This window comes from Dendropsophus ebraccatus, chromosome 2 (assembly GCF_027789765.1).
Source record: "Dendropsophus ebraccatus isolate aDenEbr1 chromosome 2, aDenEbr1.pat, whole genome shotgun sequence".
In the NCBI taxonomy this organism is placed as follows: Eukaryota; Metazoa; Chordata; class Amphibia; order Anura; family Hylidae; genus Dendropsophus; species Dendropsophus ebraccatus.
The window spans coordinates 130,393,006-130,411,771 of record NC_091455.1 but is presented as its reverse complement, the minus strand read 5'-3'; the positions used below and the strand labels follow the sequence as shown (position 1 = coordinate 130,411,771).

Below are 18,766 nucleotides of genomic sequence, written 5' to 3'. Positions count from 1 at the left end.
CACACCTGGAGCTTAGAAACTTCCTCAACAAAATCTGCATTGAAAAAGCTAATTGGCGCTCCCTTCCTTCTGAGCCCCGTTGTGTGCCCATACAGTGGTTTATACCCACATATAAGGTACCATTTTACTGAGGAGAACCTGCGTTACAAATTTTGGGGTGCTTTTTCTTTCATGTTCCTTTTGAAAATGAGAAACTTTAATCTAAACGGATATATTATTGGAAAATTTAAATTTTTAGTTTTTTTCCGGCCTAATGGTGAATACTTTCCTCAAGCCTGTGTATTGTCAAAATGCTCATTATACCCCTAGATTAATTCTTTAGGGTGTGTAGTTTCAAAAATGGGGTCACTTATGGGGGTTTCCAGTATACAAGCCTCCTAAATCCATTTAAAAAAAGAACTGGTCCCTAAAAAAAATCAGTTTTGGAAACTTTCACGAAAATTTTATAATTTGCTGATAAATTTCTAAGCCCCGTAACACCCTAAAAAAAGTGAAATATGTTTACCCAATTATGCCAGAATAAAGAAGACATATTGGTAATGTGACTTAGGAACTAATTTATGTGCTATGTCTTCCTTTTTTTAAAAGCAGAGAATTTCAAAGTTCATAAAATGCAAATTTTTCAAATTTGACATGATATCTGATATGATAATCTGTCCCTTTCCCTGAGTATTTTTCGCTCACCTTTTTTCTCCTCTGTGTCTCTGGGCATCCTCCTCTGTTGCTGCTTTTTGGATTTGTTTGTTTACATAAAGAACTTCCAGGTCACAGGGGTCAGCAGTGACATCACAGCTCTGCAAGCCTATAGCCCCACCCCCTCTTCTCTGAATCTAGTTCCACCCACTGTACCCATAGGCAGGGAAATGTCTGTATTACTAGAAGTGTCTTTTGACACATGGTGGCTCAGTGTCTGCCAATTACTTATGTTATCTAATCAACTAGTTTTCACTCTTTTATCTGTTGTAGTACTACAAACCCCAGCCCACATGTACATGATTGGAGTTGTAGTCCTGGATTACATATACACTACAGTAGCCATCCTACAGGTTGGTGGGGTCTCAATGAGGCAAAATTTTGTTACTTCAGCAAGAAATAGAATGGTGACTGCCATGAGGTGAAGCAGCATATCTCGTCTCCATATTACACACAGGAGCAGGGGAGCAGTTACCCATAGCAACCAGATTGCTTCTTTAATTTTTAAAAAGGCCTTGGAAAATGAAACCTAGAATATGACTGGTTGCTATGGGCAACTGCTTCCCTGTTCCTCTGCACAAGTTTTGATAAATCTCCCCTCATAGTTCCTTTATTTACTGTTTATAGCTCCAACCTATGCTGCAGTGCTGTACAGAGATTGTAGTCTGTCATGCTCTCCTTACTTCTGCAGTTTCTTCTGGGCTCAGATGTTAGTTAGATGTTAGGGGTGTGGCTAAAGAAATGTGGAGGCATAACCACGTCCACCTGATGACTCACTGTCCCCTCACTGGCAGGAACAGGAAACAAAAAGGGAACAGGACATCACAGGAAGTAAAGAAACCAGCGGCAGAGTGGTCATGTGACTAAGTCTAAGAACACAGTAAGCGCTCTAAATAAAAAATAGAAGTGTAGAATATGCAACATCCACAGAGGTCAATGCAATGCTAGTTTATTGAAAAATCCCGGACAACCCCTGTAAGGACCATATTAGCTGCAGCACTAATACTATACAACTATAATATATAAAGCATAAAACATACACCATAAAATCATAAAGGGCCCTTAAATTGGTTATGCATCATCATGTTAAAATCCTGCAATAAAAATGATAATGGAATCACATATAGTCTGAATTAATAAATCTGTTGACTACTATATAGTGTCCTGTGTAAAGCACAATAGGTTGCTCAGCACTGTCTGTATCGCTTAGTTGCACCTACTGCAGCAGCTTTTGGTGTGATGAGCTGCTCGTGGCGGACTGGAGGTCACAGCCTGTCTTAAGATATTAGTAGTGCAATGTACATACTTTCGCTCGTAATACTAAGGAGGTACAGTCATCTTTGTGCCCACTGGCACTTCTCACCCCTCCTGTGGTCCTGTGTGGAGTTGATGTTGCTCCCCTCCTCCATTCTGCAGCACGTCCTTCGGTGTTTCTCTCCTCTTCAGATCGGCGGCGCGTCCTCTTGGTCCTCTATATCTTTGCGCGTCTGCACAGCCTCATTCCCGCCTGAGGGCAGTGGTTGAGCTGGGTCTTGATGCCAATAGGTCAAGGTGAAGTATATGATGTCGAGGCCCGTGGTAATAGTCCTTATATTCTGTATAGTGCTTGAATAATGGCAGTATATGGAAGTATAAAAATGCAAGTTTTTCTGTGTGCCAAAAAATGCGTAAAAGTTTTTGTATGTGCCAAAAGCATTTCCGAACCTCACATGGGTTCCCTCCTCAGTGGCTCTTATGAAAGTGAGAATATTAAGATTTATTAATTCAGACTATATGTGATTCCATGATCATTTTTATTGCAGGATTTTAACATCATGATGCATAACCAATTTAAGGGCCCTTCATGATTTTATGGTGTATATTTTATGCTTCGTGTATTATTTCTACTATTTTAATTTCATGTCATTTTAATCTTTTAAGCTATACTTTATGACCACCATTACTGGCACATTAAATATTCTTTACTGATATCACCTTCTCACACATTCTTTCATTACCATTTCTTAGAGATCTTATATTATTTCTAGATTTGTAATTTACTTTTATTTAAAAATCCCATCTTCCCATTCTTATCAGCTGCTGTATGTCCTGCAGGAAATGTTGTTTTCTTTCCAGTCTGACACAGTGCCCTCTGCTGATATCTTTGTCCGAGACAGGAACTGTCCAGAGCAGTAGCAAATCCCCATAGAAAACCTCTCCTGGTATAGACAGTTCCTGTCTCGGACAGATGTGGCAGCAGAGAGCACTGTGTCAGACTGAAAAGAAAACAACATTTCCTGCAGAACAAACAACAGCTGAAAAGTTTGGGAAGACATGAGATTTCTAGAAGTAAATTACAAATCTATATAACTTCAGTTGATCTGAAAGAAAAAGATTTTTGCAGATTTTTAACCCTTTTAACCATGTGCCTTCTGTAATCAACAATGATGGCAGCATGCACAGTGTAACCTGACAGATGCTGGACCTGTCAGAGGACCGATCAGAACCTTGGCAACAAGTAATGGGTGCCGATTGGTTACTGTAACTATCGGGGGGCTATACTTACCTTCCATGGCAGCCTTGGTGTCTCTACTGATTGGGTCTGCCTTAGAGAAGTCAGTAGAGCCCTTTCAATGTCTGATTGCTGGGAGGCTTAGTAACTGCGACGTTCCGGCTGGTACTTCAGCCTTTCTCAAGGCTGAAGCACCAGCTGAAACGTTGCATTTGATGTGAATAAAAGAATCACGTCTTTCCACTAGAAGTGCTGTCTCCTACGATTTTTTGCTGGATTTGATCTGGACGGACAGGTCCCGTGCGGTGAGACGTACACTCCTTTTCTACCATTCCTACTTTTTTTCTATCACCAGTGCTGCCCCATCTGTATATTTTCACTGTATAGAAAGCAGTCCCTCCCATACAGCTTAAGAGACTTCATTCATGATGCCATAGGATCTAATTTCCTTGAGTTTAATTTTCCCACTGCCCCCTCTGTTTTATCCTTCTTATTTGTGCTGTATATACTTCCTTACTTCTATAAGCGTGTTTATGTAGAGAGGGAGAAATAGTACTACACTGAAGAGTAAATCTATTCTGTATTGTCATCCCAGACTCGATTATGTTGAGATCAGAGCTCTGTGAGGCCATATCACTTTCAGGACTCCTTGTTGTCCTTGAGGGTATGTGCACACTAAGGAATAGGCAAGGAAGTTGAAACAGAATCCACTCTTAATTTCTGCTTTAACCCCTTAACGACCCATAACATATCTCATAGGTCATGGCGCCGTTGGGGGAGTTTAGAGAGGGGCCAAGCCGCAACCCCCGTCTGAACCGCCACAGCTATTAGCGGGCGATTGCCGCATCCGCTAATAAGAGCATTTAAATGCAGCTGTCAAACATGACAGCTGCATTTAAATGCCCTGTGGTGCCCCTCAGTGGTGGTCTAGTGCGATCATGGAGGGGGGATCTCTTCTTACCCGGCCGGGCCTCAGCTTTGGAGTGACGCTGATCCCGTCTCAGCATTTTAATAAATCTGGTCTGCAGCAGACCAGTATAATACAGCACTGATCTAATGGATCGGTGCTCTATTATATACACAGCATTGATCTCAATGGGAGATTAATACTGTGTATATAGAAGTCCCCCTGAATGTTTAAAAAAAAAAAAAAGTTTTTATTAATAAAAAAAAAAAAAACACCTCCCCTAATAAAAGTCTGAATCTCCCCCCTTTTCCCATTTAATAAATAAAAAAAATAAAAATAAACATATTTTGTATAGCCACGTGCGTAATTGCCCGAACTAGTAAACTATCATATTCCTGATTTTGCATAGTAAACGGCATAAGTGTAAAAACCTGCCAAAGTGTAAAATTGCACTTTCTTGGTTGCATCAAATCCAGGAAAATTGTAATAAAAAGTGATCAAAAAGTTGCATATTTGCAAACAAGGTACCAATACAAAGTACAGATCATGGAGCAAAAAATTACACTTCACACAGCCCCATAGACCAAAGGATAACTGCGTTTTTAAGCATGGGAATAAAGCTAAATAAGAAACATTTTAGTTTCTTTTTAAAGATTAAAATTTTTAAAAAGCCGTCAAATAAAATAAGTCTTGCAAGTTGCATATCGTTGTAATCGTACTGACATGTGGAACATATATAACATGTCACTTTTAACCTAGGGCAAATGTCGTAAACACAAAACCCCATCCCAAATTAATTAAAATTGCATTTTATTTTTATTTTCACCACACATATAAATTTTTTCCCGTTTTGCAGCATATTTTATGCAACAATTAAGTGTGTCATTGCAAAGTTCAATTAGTTATACTAAAAATAAGGGCCCATGTGGGTCTGTAGGTGAAAAAATACAAGCGCTATGGCCTTTTAAACACAAGGAAGAAAAAACAAAAGTGCAAAAATGAAAATTGGCTCAGACCTTAAGGGGTTAAATTCCTACTGTAAAATATAAACAGAGTAATGTCCCATTGTGTTCAAAAAGATTTCCACTCTGTTGTTCACATGGAAGAATTTTCTGCAGCGGGTCATGGTTCGTATTCCCTAGAGGAATCCTGTGGAAGTCAGTGGGGCTTTAATTCTGCTTAAATTCCCCTTGCATTCTGCTCATATCCTGCCAGAGCTGAAAAGGAGAGGGATTACAAGCATAAAAATTTCCTTGCCCATTCCTCAGTGTGCACACTTAGGGGCTGTTCACGCTGCCTCAGTGTCAAACAGTGTGTTCATGGGAGGGCTCGTACATCTCCGCTCAAGGAATTGACATGTCAATTCTTTGACCAAAAAGTGGAAGAGAGTGGTGACACCCAAGCCCTCCTATAGACTACATTGTTTAACACTGAGGCAGGCGGGATTCTGCAGCGAAGAGCTCCGCCGCGGAATTCTGCCAAATTTGCTCAGTGTGAACAGCCCCTTAGGGGGCATTCAGACTACGGAATCCGCACATAGAACATTCTCCACCCCTGCCATAGACTCCATTCTATGCTCGACCACATTCCGCCGCCCGGCCAAAGAATTGACATTTGCATTCTTTGGGCAGACAGCATGAGTGGCGGGGAGTGGCAGAGGATGAGTGGCGGAATCCGCGGTAATTACTCCATGCGGCAGGCAGTCTGGACACCTCCATAATATGATGTGGTACAGAATAGAATGATGGATATTGATCTTTTGATAAAAAGGTTTTGCAGGGAGCAGAAAATGGCTCAAGCCTTCTGCTCCCTGCAGCTAACTTCCTTTCTTTTTTAAAATATGAGGGGGCAGGTGTGTGATGCCATTAATGTTGCAGCGACATTGTCCAGTTATCAGTCATGATGCACAGATATTTTTATTGCTTGCACATTTTAATCAGGACTCAGGACTCCCACCTTCTTCTAACTTGAAGGGTTAACTTTCGATAAGTGGAAGACCAGGATGTTTGTATCGGAGATCAGAAGGCTTGAGGCTGTCTTTTGCTCCCACCCCCCTTTAAGTGTACCATAAATACTGGAGGTTTTTTTTTTACACTGCTCTTGGTTTCTTTCACATAGTAATTTTAAGCATTTTAGAGGCTTTTAGCTTCTATAACACAGAATAAGCCTGAAGCAGATGTTTGTTTGGTGCCCGTCTAATAGAAGGCATTATCTGCTATTAAATCTTGTGTGTAGAGTCCTCTTAAATCCTACTAAAAGATGATGTGGATATCCCATTTCTTTGTCTCCCAGAGCTTAGTCACAAATTATACTCTTTGAAATACATTTGTTTTATCTGTATTGGAATAACCTAGTTGCTACTCGAAGCAAGGTTTCCCTTTTGTGTTACCTTTCTGGACAAAGTTTAGCTATTAAGACAGCAACTACTCTAATTTCTAATCTGCCTCTATATCTAGTTAGATATGTTTTATGCATTAAATCTAATTAACCTACAGTATATTGAAATGATTGTATCCTTGCTATTGTTACTATAACTATTCTAATACATTATAAAGCCTATAAACTGCTAGTGTGCCATCACATGTTAAAGGGGTTGTCCGGCGATAAAAAATTATTCACAGAATAACACACATTACAAAGTTATACAACTTTGTAATGTATGTTATGTCTGTGAATGGCCCCCTTCCCCGTGTTTCCCCCCACCCACGCTAGACCCGGAAGTGTGGTGCATTATACTCACCGCATATCGTGTCGTCCACGGTCTCCGATCGTCAGCAGTGACGTCTTCTTCGGGAGCTTGGCGGATCTTCCCGAGTGCCGGCCATCCTCTGCAGCGTCATCCGAAGCTCAGCCGCGATTGGCTGAGCATAACTGTGCTCAGCCAATCGCGGCTGAGCGGCTGATGACGCGGCCACGTCATCAGCTGCTCAGCCGCGATTGGCTGAGCACAGTTATGCTCAGCCAATCGCGGCTGAGCTTCGGATGACGCTGCAGAGGGCGGCCGGCACTCGGGAAGATCCGCTGGCCTCCCGAAGAAGACGTCACTGCTGACGATCGGAGACCGTGGTTGGCACGCGACAGGTAATGTATAGCGCACCACACTTCCGGGTACACGGGTGGGGGTGGGGGGACACGGGGAAGGGGGCCATTCACAGACATAACATACATTACAAAGTTGTATAACTTTGTAATGTGTGTTATTCTGTGAATAATTTTTTATCGCCGGACAACCCCTTTAATGCATAATCCTCCAATTTTCCAGGATCGAAAATGAATAACAACCATTTAAACTCCTCTGTTCGTGGAATATGTCCATGTGTGGACTAACTAAATTTAAAGGGAAATGGACAGCACGGATATGCATATAACTGTGGTGCCAGTTTCCAGTTACCTAGTAAGCAGGCATCCTGTATATATATTTTGGCTTGCCCCTGTGCTCTTTTTATTTTGGGCTGACAGTGTCCTAGAGTCTTTAGGCCACCCCATCTCCTCTAAGAGTGTGCAGGATTTCAATTTGACCTGGCTGTCAATCACTCTTGGAGGAGGCTGGGCGACCTGAAAACTCTGTGACTTTGTCAGCCCAAAATAAAGATAATAAAGGAAACTGACTGCATAGATGTATGTATATCCGTGATGTCAGTTTCTTTCAAAAGGTCTTTCTGATTGGTAGGGGCACCCTAACCCTAGCCAGTCCTGAGATGAAAAGAGCTGCAGAACTAAGAGTCCTATTACACAGGCCGATGAAGGCCCAATCAATATTTAGATTGACTCTCGTTTACTAGGCCTATTACACGGCCCGATTATCGTTCAGCAAGGGCTGCCCGGACATTGTTAGCGATGTCTGTGCAGCCCTCACCCAAACAGTTAATACTTTAACTGTCCACGTTCCCAGTGTTCTCCGGCACTCTGTATGCGCCCCGGCACCGCACGCTGCAGCTTCAAGGTGGCCTTTCTTAACTGTTTGGGCAATCTTCAGCCGCACATCGCCGTCACACGTAGCAATGCCCGGTCAGCAGCCAATGCTTTTAGGTCTGGGCCTAAATAAACCGTCAATGGCTGATTGTTGTCTCTGCTACACCGAGGGATAATCAGCCGAATCGGGCTGATTATCGCTCCGTGTAATAGGGTCCTAAGACAGCATTATAAAGATTTACAATGAAGAACAAGGTATAACTATGTTTACTGTGGTTGTGGCTGTATTGTTTGTTATGCAGCAAGGTTGGTTGTGCTTTTATGATTTTATGGCATTACATGTGCCTCTTAGTGTACTTTTTCCTTGATAGTTATCCATTTGGACCCCACTTGATACTTTGGTATTTGGGTGTACCTAACAAAGTCAAACTCTTCAACACGTGTCAAAGTTGACATTTAAAGGGGTTTTTTTTGTGTGTAAAATAGATTAGCTGTCCACAGAATAGCTCATCAGTCACTGATCAGCTGTTCAGCACCCACATTGCTCAGTGAACGGAGTTCATTGTGTAGCGGTGGCGATGTGTAACTGCAGCTTAGCTGCAGTTACAGGTCACTTCACAATGAACTGTGTAATGCATGTGCTAAAGAGCAGATTGTCACAGGTGGTGGGTATCACTCAGTGACTGATCAGTTATCGTGTGGATATATGATTGGAGGTATTCTGGCACATTGTGGTGCTAGTATCAATAAACCCGATTAATAAATCACACTACATTAAAACCAACTTGTCACAAAGGAAGAGAGAAATTGTATGTATGTTTATTAATCAAGCAATGAACCAAAGCATAGTGTGCATTTTTAGAATACGAGAAGAGAACAGAGCTACGGAGAGATCCAATTAATTTGGGACATACAGTTTGCTTCTAACCCACTTTCCACATGATCTGATTGTGACATTATATAATGAGCACTTTCTCTGCTTGGGCTAGCGTCATCAGGTGAGCAGTCCCAGTGGGCATTGTGCCTGCTAAAATACATCCATATATTTACAGAGGCAGCTGCAGAGAGCCCTGGCCAGTGAGGTCTCTAATTGGCATGTTATTGCTGCTCGGGAATGTTCCATTTCAGTGCATGCCTGAGAACAAAGCAGATTTGTTAACCACATTTGTGATGTTACACTGAACAATTAAATGATACATTATGACACTGACCTCATTTTCGACACCTGATGCCAGCTTATATGCACCTGAGAAGTGTTCCGATTTTAGCTTTGCCTGTGTTTACTGGACACATCACAGACAGCAATTGTTGGTATATACGGACAAGGAGAGAAAGGAGCTGCTGCATCTCACACCTAAGGCTGACACTATTGCCTCTCGACTACATTTAAAAACCAACGCCAGGATGTTGGTATATAATTTGATCAAACCATATTGCCTCATGTACCACGTACAGGTCCCCTGGTTCACATGAGTCCCAACACTGTGTCGGTCAGCGACAGCCAACCCCACAAAGCAAGCGCAAACAGGGAAGGGAGGCCATACAATGGCCCTGCAACCCCACTGTGACAGGATCAAACCCCAAGGGCCCCCCCAGATTGTTGGTATATGTTAACTGTTTTACTAACATCACCACCTGGGACAGTTTTCTACTATGTGGTTATATCTAGGAGTAGTATTTGGCACATTAATACTATTTGCTATCAATCCTCCATTTCACTCATCTTTATTGCGAGAGACAGAACCTGTTGCAGTTGATCCTGTGTTGCGCTTGCTTGGGTTTTTTGCCTACTATTCTACACAGACAAACATAGGTAGCTGTGCAATCTACTTGCAACCTTCTGTGAAAACCATTTGGTCATATCTCTGACCCTCAACAGTAGCTCTGCAAGTGAGCTGTTAAAGGTCCACTTTAGAAATAAGCAAACTTTAGGTACATTCCGAGCTCTAAGTTCTTCCGAGCACTCAGCATTTGATTACCAGTGTCTGGAGAAGTTGCGGAGGCAGGAGGCGGCTGACTTCAATGGGCAGCCCCTCCTGCTGTTCCCCGCTCACTGTCTGTGTGTGTAATAGCACAGGCGGCAAGCAGGTAACAAGGAAGAAGCGAGCACTAAGGGTGGGTTCATACTGAGGAATTCTCGCGGATAATATGCGCGAAATTCCGTCAGCTGTCCGCACGCACGGCTGCGCGCCTTTCCGCCGGCTCCATAGACACCATTCTATGGGCCGGCGTATTCCGTTATCCGCTGAAAGAAGTGACATGTCACTTCTTTCGGCAGATAGCGGAATACGCCAGCCAATAAATTGGTATCTATGGAGCCGGCGGAAAGGCACGTGGCCGTGTGCGCGGACAGACAGCGGAATTTCGCGCATATTATCCGCGAGAATTCCTCAGTATGAACCCACCCTAGCATGAGAAGTCAGCGCACTCTTCCCCCGCGTTATTGAAGCCAAAGCCAGCAATTGATATGAAAAGAATGTTAAAGGACAAGTGCCATGAAAAACTTTTTCCCAGTAATTGAAGCACATTACAAAGTTATATAACTCTGACGCTTCAATCACCTATCTGCCTCCCTTCCCTGTCTTTTCCCCCTCCACCCCCCACCAGGAAGTGTCCTAACTCACACAGACCCAATTACTGCCGTCACCGTCACCAGGCAGCTCCTTCTTGTGAGGATGAGTCATCAGCAGTAGGGCTGGTCTAGGTCCTGTTACAGCAGCCCCCCTCCCCAGTCCAAGTGATGGCTTGCAGTTGTTCAGCCAATGGGAGCTGAGTCACCTGACAAGGCAGGGGAGGGGGGGGGGGCGGCTGCTGTAACAGGAGAAGGAGCTGAGAGAAGAGCTTGGTGAGGGTGACTACAGTAATCAGGTCTGTGTGAGTTAGGACACTCCCTGGTGGGGGTGGAGGGGGGAAAAGACGGAAGGGAGGCAGATAGGTGATTGAAGCATATTACAGAGTTATATAACTTTGTAATGTGCTTCAATTACTGGGAAAAAGGTTTTCATGGCACTTGTCCTTTAATCTCAATCTTTCCTTTATGAACTGTTCCCTCTTTATACTGTAGTCTGTTCCTTGCTTTGGCTTCAATAATCTGTCAGATAAATTTCTCTGTGTAACACACCTAGTCAGTAGCATAAACTTAGTGATACTTCTGTCAGATAAGTGCATTTTTTTTAAACTCATCATTTATGAATTTTTTTTTTTTTTTTTTTTTTTTAGAATTTTGGCAGTATTTTTTTTTATTATTTTGGCTATTTAACGCAATTACAAATTGAACTGAAAGCAGTCTGAAACTACTCTCACTTAACTGCAGTTGTAATTGGATGATGTTATCTGCAAGGTGGTTCATTATAATAATGAGTGCGTATCAGAATGTTAGAGTGACAGCTCCTTTTGTTCTCTTGATAAGGGGTAGATATACATGGCTCAGGCAGTGTACATTCTCAGGCCTCATTCACACGATACATGCCGTGATCTGGCATGGATGACCAGAGGAGGATCGCGGCATGGATCCCCCAAAGTGCCACCGCTGTGAGACACCGTGCTGCCCGCCCACTGGCTCCTGCATCCTCTCACTTATATTCATATATGCATCAGTAGTGACCTCTCTGTTCACTCCAGATCTCGACAATGCTCAGTAACAGCCCCATGGACGAATGTTTTCCTTTAAGACCTTTTGCAAAGTTGCCTTTTACATTTTGGTACAATAAAACTGTGTCCTCAATCTGACAAAACGCGGCTAAGCGCAAAAGTGCAAAAACGTTTGTTTAAAGGCGCACTCTCTCCCATCTACCTTCCCCCTTCCATGCTGAGTGTCCCACGATTCCAATAAAGATGATGTTTGACCCTTATCAGTGTGTGCCACTTCTATGTCTACTACTATTCACACAATAAAAAAAATACTTGCAAAAGTGTCTATAGCCTCACCATATGTGGTCTTAATGGCCACTATACCCCTAGATAAATTCTGAGGGTTGTAGTTTTTATGGGCTCCTACTATACTTGTACTAATCAGTGCATAAGTGACATGGTGCCTCTAAACTATTCCAGCAAAATCTTCACCAAAAATGGCACTTCTTTGAGCCCAGCTAAGCACCCTAACAGCTCCGGGCAGGTTTAAATTTTTGCCTTGTTTACGCTTGTTTCTGGGAGTAAACCTTGATAATGAGGCGCCATGCCTCCTTCACACCTTGCTGCTCCAACCCTGCCTATAAGGTGAGCAGGTGTCCGCCACAGAGAAAGACACAATCTGCGCCTTCTTCGTGGCATATGCCAGGGGTGCATCTTTAGTAAATGTGCCGCGTTGTTCCTTGTGTGAGTTTTTCTAAGCTAAATATACATATTAGAAAATAAAATTGTTATATACTTCTCTCCAAAGGGAATACTTCACTTAAAGGGTCCAAATGCTCATTACAGCCCTAGATGAATTCTTTGAGGGTTGTACTTTTCAAAATGGGGTCACCTATTACACATAGTAACATTGTTAATAAGCTTAAAAGAAGACAAGAGTTAATCAAGTTCAACCCACAGAAACCGTACTGCGTTAATCTGGAGGATGGCAAAAACCCTTAGGCAGATGCAAACTGCCCCTTCACAGGGAGAAAAATTCCTTCCCGACTCCAGTGACAATCAGAATAAATCCCTCCAGCTCCAGTTCAGTCATGCCCTTCTTATAAACTGTTGCCCAAAACTCTACACAGTACTCTATATGTGGTCTGACCAGTGATTTATAAAAAGACAAAACTATGTTCTCATCTTTAGCATCTATGCTTCTTTTGATGCATCCCATTATTTTATTAGCCTTGGCAGCTGCTGCCTGGCACTGATCACTAAAGTTGAGTTTAGGGTCCTATTACACCAACAGATTATCTGACAGATTTTTGTAAGCCAAAACCAGGATGGAATTTGAAAAGAGGAGAAATCTCAGTCTTTCCTTTACCTGTTCTCTGTTTATAGTCCATTCCTGGCTTTGGCTCAGAAAAATCTGTCAGATAATCTGTGTGTGTAATAGGGCCCTTACTGTCCACCAATACCCCCAAGTTTTATTATTTTGCACTTAACTGTATTTATTGTTTCTACGGCTCAAGTGACCTTACATTTATCCACAATAAACTTTATTTGCCATTTATCTGCCCAAGCTTCCAGCTGCTCCAAATCCCTCTGTTATATCTCATTATCCTCCTCTGTGGTGATTACTTTACTTCTAAGCTGTAGGTCCTCTTGGGGTTTCTACTTTAGTTTTTGACCATGTGGTGTACTGCTGTACTTGGGTAACAAATTTTCTGGTGCATATTCCCTTATGTTCCTCTGTGAGCCAAAAACTATTTTTCCTGGGAAAATAATGTAAATTTTCATTTTTGTACCTAAATTCTAAAAGCTTTCCTCAAACATCTGCTACACCCCTAGATGTATTCCAAGATAGGTATAAGTTCCAAAATACTAGGACGAAATTGTAATTTTTAAAAGGATTCTGTCACCCCTCGTGCCAGGGCAGAGCCTGGCCGACCCCCCGATGCAGACACATATACCTACTGCTTCCACGAAATCCTGGAGCCCGTCCTGCCGCAGAGACATCCCCGTCCGAAGCTGCGTGCGCGCTCATCAGAGATGAGTAAGACGCCCATAGAGAATGACGGCTCCAGTCATTCTCTATGGATGTCGGACTCATCTCTGGGGAATGCGTGCGCGGCTTAGAACGGGGATATCTCTGCGGCGGGAAGGGACCGGGACTTCGTGGAAGCAGTAAGTGTATGTGTCTGCACCGGGGGGGGGTCTCTTTAAGTTTCATGTCTGATAAATTCTATGAATCATCTGATGGGTTGGCTGCTAAACTCTTAAGCTTTAACGTCCTAAAAAAGTAAAATAACTGTTACCAAATTATGTCAACATGAAGTAGACATATTGTAAATGGAAAATAATATTTCATTTATGTGGTATACCTATCTTTCTTACAAGTGAGACAGGTCTCCCACCTATTGAGCTCTGTACTTGTCCATTTTGTCATCTACACCCAGAACGTTTTAGTGACAGTGTGCCATTAACCTCAAGTAAATGGAAACCTGTTGCACTTACAAAAAAACTATTTTTTATTTTTTTTTTTTCTCCTTCCTTTCTGACCCATAACAAAGAGAGAAGGTTATTCTTCTAATAAGCTGTTTCCTCTTCTTTCAGCATCGGTAAAGGATTTCAAGGAGTCATGAAGAGATGGGGTTATAAAGGCCAGCCAGCGTCACATGGGCAGACTAAAACACACCGTAGGCCAGGAGCTATAGCAGCTGGTGTAAGTCAGTGAATAAGTTCAGTATTGTATGACTGGTTAATTGATTTTTTATTTTTTTATTTAGATGAGTTGAAATTTAGATGTAGCTTGCTGGTTTATTGGTTAAATGGAAGTGAAAGTGGTTTTGTTGATTAGGACTACAAATGTTGTTCTCAGTAACAAAAACAAATAAGGAGAAAATATAATTTTTGTCAATGCATACCTCCTCCTGTACTATATATATAATCTGCTTCCCCTATGTCAAACTTGCACACATTTTGTTTTTCTAACAAAATGGCACAACAACAAAATTCTCATAGGGTATATGGGAGTCATAGAGGGCACTCCTTGGTAGTTCCTTTGTAAGGGTATGTGCACATCGAGTGATTTTGACAGAAACTTCACCGCAGAATTCTCAGCTTACGCCCGCTTGCCTTTGGACTGAGGGCGGAATCCGCCCATGCATTGAATGGAATCTACGATACCGGCGGAGACGCGCGCGCCCACCGCAGTCCACGAGCAGGCACGAGTTGAGATTTCCGCTACGAGTTTCCTGCAAGGTTACTCAGTGTGCGCACACCCTAAAAGCTGATCCCACTCTGGTAAACCCAGCACATCCTTGCATTAAGTGGATTGCCATTTATTTTAAGTATAGGCATATAATTCTAGATTTTCCTTACACTGGAAATGTTACATTTTCTCCAGAGCCAGACATAGGATTAGATGGGACAGACACAAGGTTTTTCCTGACATTTAGCATTGGGCTGGTTTCACATGAGCATGTCTAATGCATATTTTTACATTGTATACATTACTTGCAACTTGCAACAATAATACCAGACAGCGTGGGAGCTGAGTAAGTGGTTAAGGGCGTGGGTGAAAGACCGCTGCGAGTATGTAGTCACAGGGACCTGCCAGGACCTTACCTTGTAGCGGATCTCGCTGCAAAACTCGCAGCGATATTTCCGCTGTAAATCGTCCTGGGTGAACGTACCCTAAAAGGATAACATTTTAACATTTTACTCACTGCCAGAAATTTTTACGGTAGTGCTATATATCGGTTCAGGAGTAATTTCTTTACATAACTTGTGTGCCATACCTTATCTCTAAATATATAATTTGTGTTAGAGGAATAACATTGATTATCTTGTGTCAAGGGGTGGCACACTATGGAATCCCGACGGAACACCCGCTGGTGGCTGCACGCATCTCTGCTGCTCCCATAGGCTTCATTGTATGATTTGCCAGATTCTGTTGGCCTGAAGAATTAACCCGCTCGTTCTTCGGGCGAACAACGGAGTCTGGCAAACCATAGAATGAAAAATCGAGGAAAAAAATTTGTTCTAAATATCAGCCTTGTTACCAGTCAATCTAAGAGTGCATACTGTATAACTTTACGACCAAGCATATTTTGTGTGACATTCCCCACATCCAAGAGTGATGGCATAACCTATTCTACCCGACTGTCTCTCCTATGTAGTGTTAGGTAAAGTCCCTTCGCTTGGTAGTGGGGACGCTCAATCCAAGCGGTTCCATAGAGTAAGGCAGGGTGTAATAGCTCACCTGGACATACACCCACCTTTGTATATATTCTTATTTATGTGTTACACATATGGTCGCCATTTATTTGTATTTTTGTTTTCACTGTATATATGGAATACGACTGTTCACCAAATAAATACCTTTACTACACTGCATACTCCACTGTTGAGTCTACCACTTATTCTTTTACAAAATTTTGTTAAACCATAGAATGTAGCCTATGTGAGCAACAGAAATGGGTGCAAACTGTGGAATCCGCGGCAGGTGCTCCGGGATTCCTTAGTGCGCACATACCCTTAAAGGGAACAAATCATTCCTGTACAGCCTGCAGCACGTACTAGCCGCACCTGCAGCAATAGCTTTATATGGGAGAAAATTAACTTTTATTCCCCGATGAGTCACCGGTTCCCTCGGTGTCCTCCTCTGAGCAGGTATATGCCTATGGATGACACAAGGTAATGGACATGGTCACATGCTCCTCTATGCTCGCCCATCTTATGGTTTCCCTACAGGAGCCATGCCTAGGCTGGGTCCTTCCCAGAGGGATATCTGGCTAGTCCTGTGTGTTTTGAGACTCTTAAATAAGGCTCCACAGGCTCTTTTTTGCATATATGTATTTCCCAGGGAGCAATGCACCTAGGGTTTCACTGTATTGAGTGCTTTAACCAGCAGCTAACAGTGTTATCATTGGCTGGACTTCCTGAAATCAGTGATCTGTGTTCTTTATCGCCCATCTTATTGACAGACTCACCACAGAGGAGGGGAGTCTGATTTTAGCTCTACGAAGTACACAGGCAGCAGCTGTCAGTGTATACTGTACAGTGAGTACACTTAGAACACTGAGCAGTTTTTCTTTGAAGTGGCCAACCTCTTTAAAGTGTCATTTGTAAAATCGTTTTTACAGGTACACTTTAAATCCAGATGCAAATGTAAAAAATACAGAAGCACACTGCAAAATGCTAAGAACTGCAATACTGCTGTGGAAAAAATTAGCACGTCTTTCCCTGGATGTCAATTAAATCCCACTATTTTGTTCATAATAGTCTATGAAATGAAAGAGTCAGATCTATGCTGCTCCAATCCCCGGCTGGCTGGCAATAAATCCTGACGTGATTTTTTTTTTTAAACGACAGTAACGCTTTTAATCTAGAAACCACATGCTTTATGATAATGCCAATATTTATAAAGCTTCTTCCCATCAGTAGGATGGGAAGAAACTTCCGCTTGCCTGCCACTGATCCCCTGCTGGTGCTGCTCCCCACCATTAACCCCTTCTATTGTTTCTATATATATGCACAGTGTTAAATATTTTTGTGTTCTTTACATCCAGATAATCTTTTTTCCCTCATAAATATGGTAAAGAAGAAATATCTATTTGATGTTTAGTCTCCTAAGTGAAAATATTCATGGTCTTTCCAACAGGATCCAGCTCGGGTGTTTCCTGGTACAAAAATGCCTGGTCCATTGGGAAACTTCTATAGAACATCTTACGCACTTAAGGTCTGTTGTTTTCTTGTTGAGATTTTCTTGGCATGTTATGTTTTGCTTTCACATAAGTATGTAAAATGCATTTTTTTCTGTTTTCCTTAAAATTGTTTTTTATTATCTAGGTATGGAGAGTAAATACAAAGAACAACATAATTTTCGTTAATGGTTCCGTCCCTGGGCATACAAATTGCTTAGTTAAGGTAGGGTTTTTGTATTCCTTGTTTCCACAATATTTTGCAGATTAGCTCTTTTAGCCCCTTCATTTTTTACTTCTCATTGTTTAGAAGCCATAAATAACCCTTTCAATTTTCCATCTACTTGTACTCTAGTCTCAATGTACTTTGTAGTTACACTTTTCATTTTAACACAAAATGTTCAGCAAGACCAAAAAAATAAATTATTTGTGAGGTAAAGTTAAAAGAAAAAGAGACATTTTGCTACTTTTGGCGGCATTTGTTTTCACTTTGCATTAAAAATTACATTTTTGTATTCTGTGGGTTGGTGCGATTATGATACTGGACTTATATAACTTTTGTTTTATTTTACTTATGGGCTGTATGAGAGCTCCTTTTTGCACCCTGATCTGTAGGTTTTGTCTGTTTTTCTTTTGCAAAGATGACTTTTTCATAAATTTTTATTCCATTTTTTTCTGCAATGTGATGATGTCAAAAATGTTTGCATTTTGCTTTTACGCCATTGACTATGTGGGATTAGGAATTTTATAAAGTGGTCCCTCAAGTTACAATATTAAATTTGATTTAGAGTAGGTAAAAAACTCATAAGGCATAAACCAGTCCTCCAATTGGTGATCAGGCTGAATAAATATTCAAAACAAGAAATTTATTTTTTTCTAATTTTCCCTTTTACTATCTATATTATGAACTAATCCTGAAACTTTGCAGTTTTCATTCTTTCCACTGGGGCTAAAATTGAGCTGAGACTTATCTGTGTTAATAAGAGGAGACTGCTGTAAAGTGATCTGTACAGCATTGCAGCAACATGTGACCCTAGTAGATAGAGGAGATATGACCTATTTAAAAGTCACAGAGTACACTCAGTAATGTTTTACATTCATCTGAAAGGGACAAGTCTGTCTATTTTCATCTATATTCGTGAGGCTTGCTGTGAAGCATGTCACTAAATGTTGTTAAAAATAGCTCAGGCAAAATGGCAGCCCCCATTTATAAAAAAGTGAAATAAAAACATCGCAGCCATAAAGTAGAAAGAGATCAGGAAAAAAAGGACAAATTTTAGTATCTGATCAGTAAAAGAAAATTCTCTTTAAAAGTCATTAGCAGTCCATGCCTTAGTAGGTCAGAGCTGAAGAAGAGGGAACTACGTAGTAGTAAACAGGTTGTTTTAATGTTCTGGCAAAATCATATATATAAATAGACCTCTGCGAGATCCTTGTCTGTAAATGCATAGATGAAAAAAAAAAAAAACAGCACTGACTATTCCAGCCTGTTTTAATGAT

General features: G+C 41.6%; 1 protein-coding gene across 1 annotated transcript in view; it reads left to right on the top strand.

Annotated features, from left to right (window-relative positions):
- MRPL3 (mitochondrial ribosomal protein L3) overlaps positions 1-18,766 on the top strand; it is a 70,847-nt gene that overhangs the window by 41,127 nt on the left and 10,954 nt on the right. Inside the window, exons 7-9 of the mRNA XM_069960288.1 lie at positions 14,175-14,283; positions 17,227-17,304; positions 17,415-17,492. Coding sequence (XP_069816389.1) covers positions 14,175-14,283; positions 17,227-17,304; positions 17,415-17,492 — 265 coding nt within the window. The remainder of the gene's footprint in view (positions 1-14,174; positions 14,284-17,226; positions 17,305-17,414; positions 17,493-18,766) is intronic.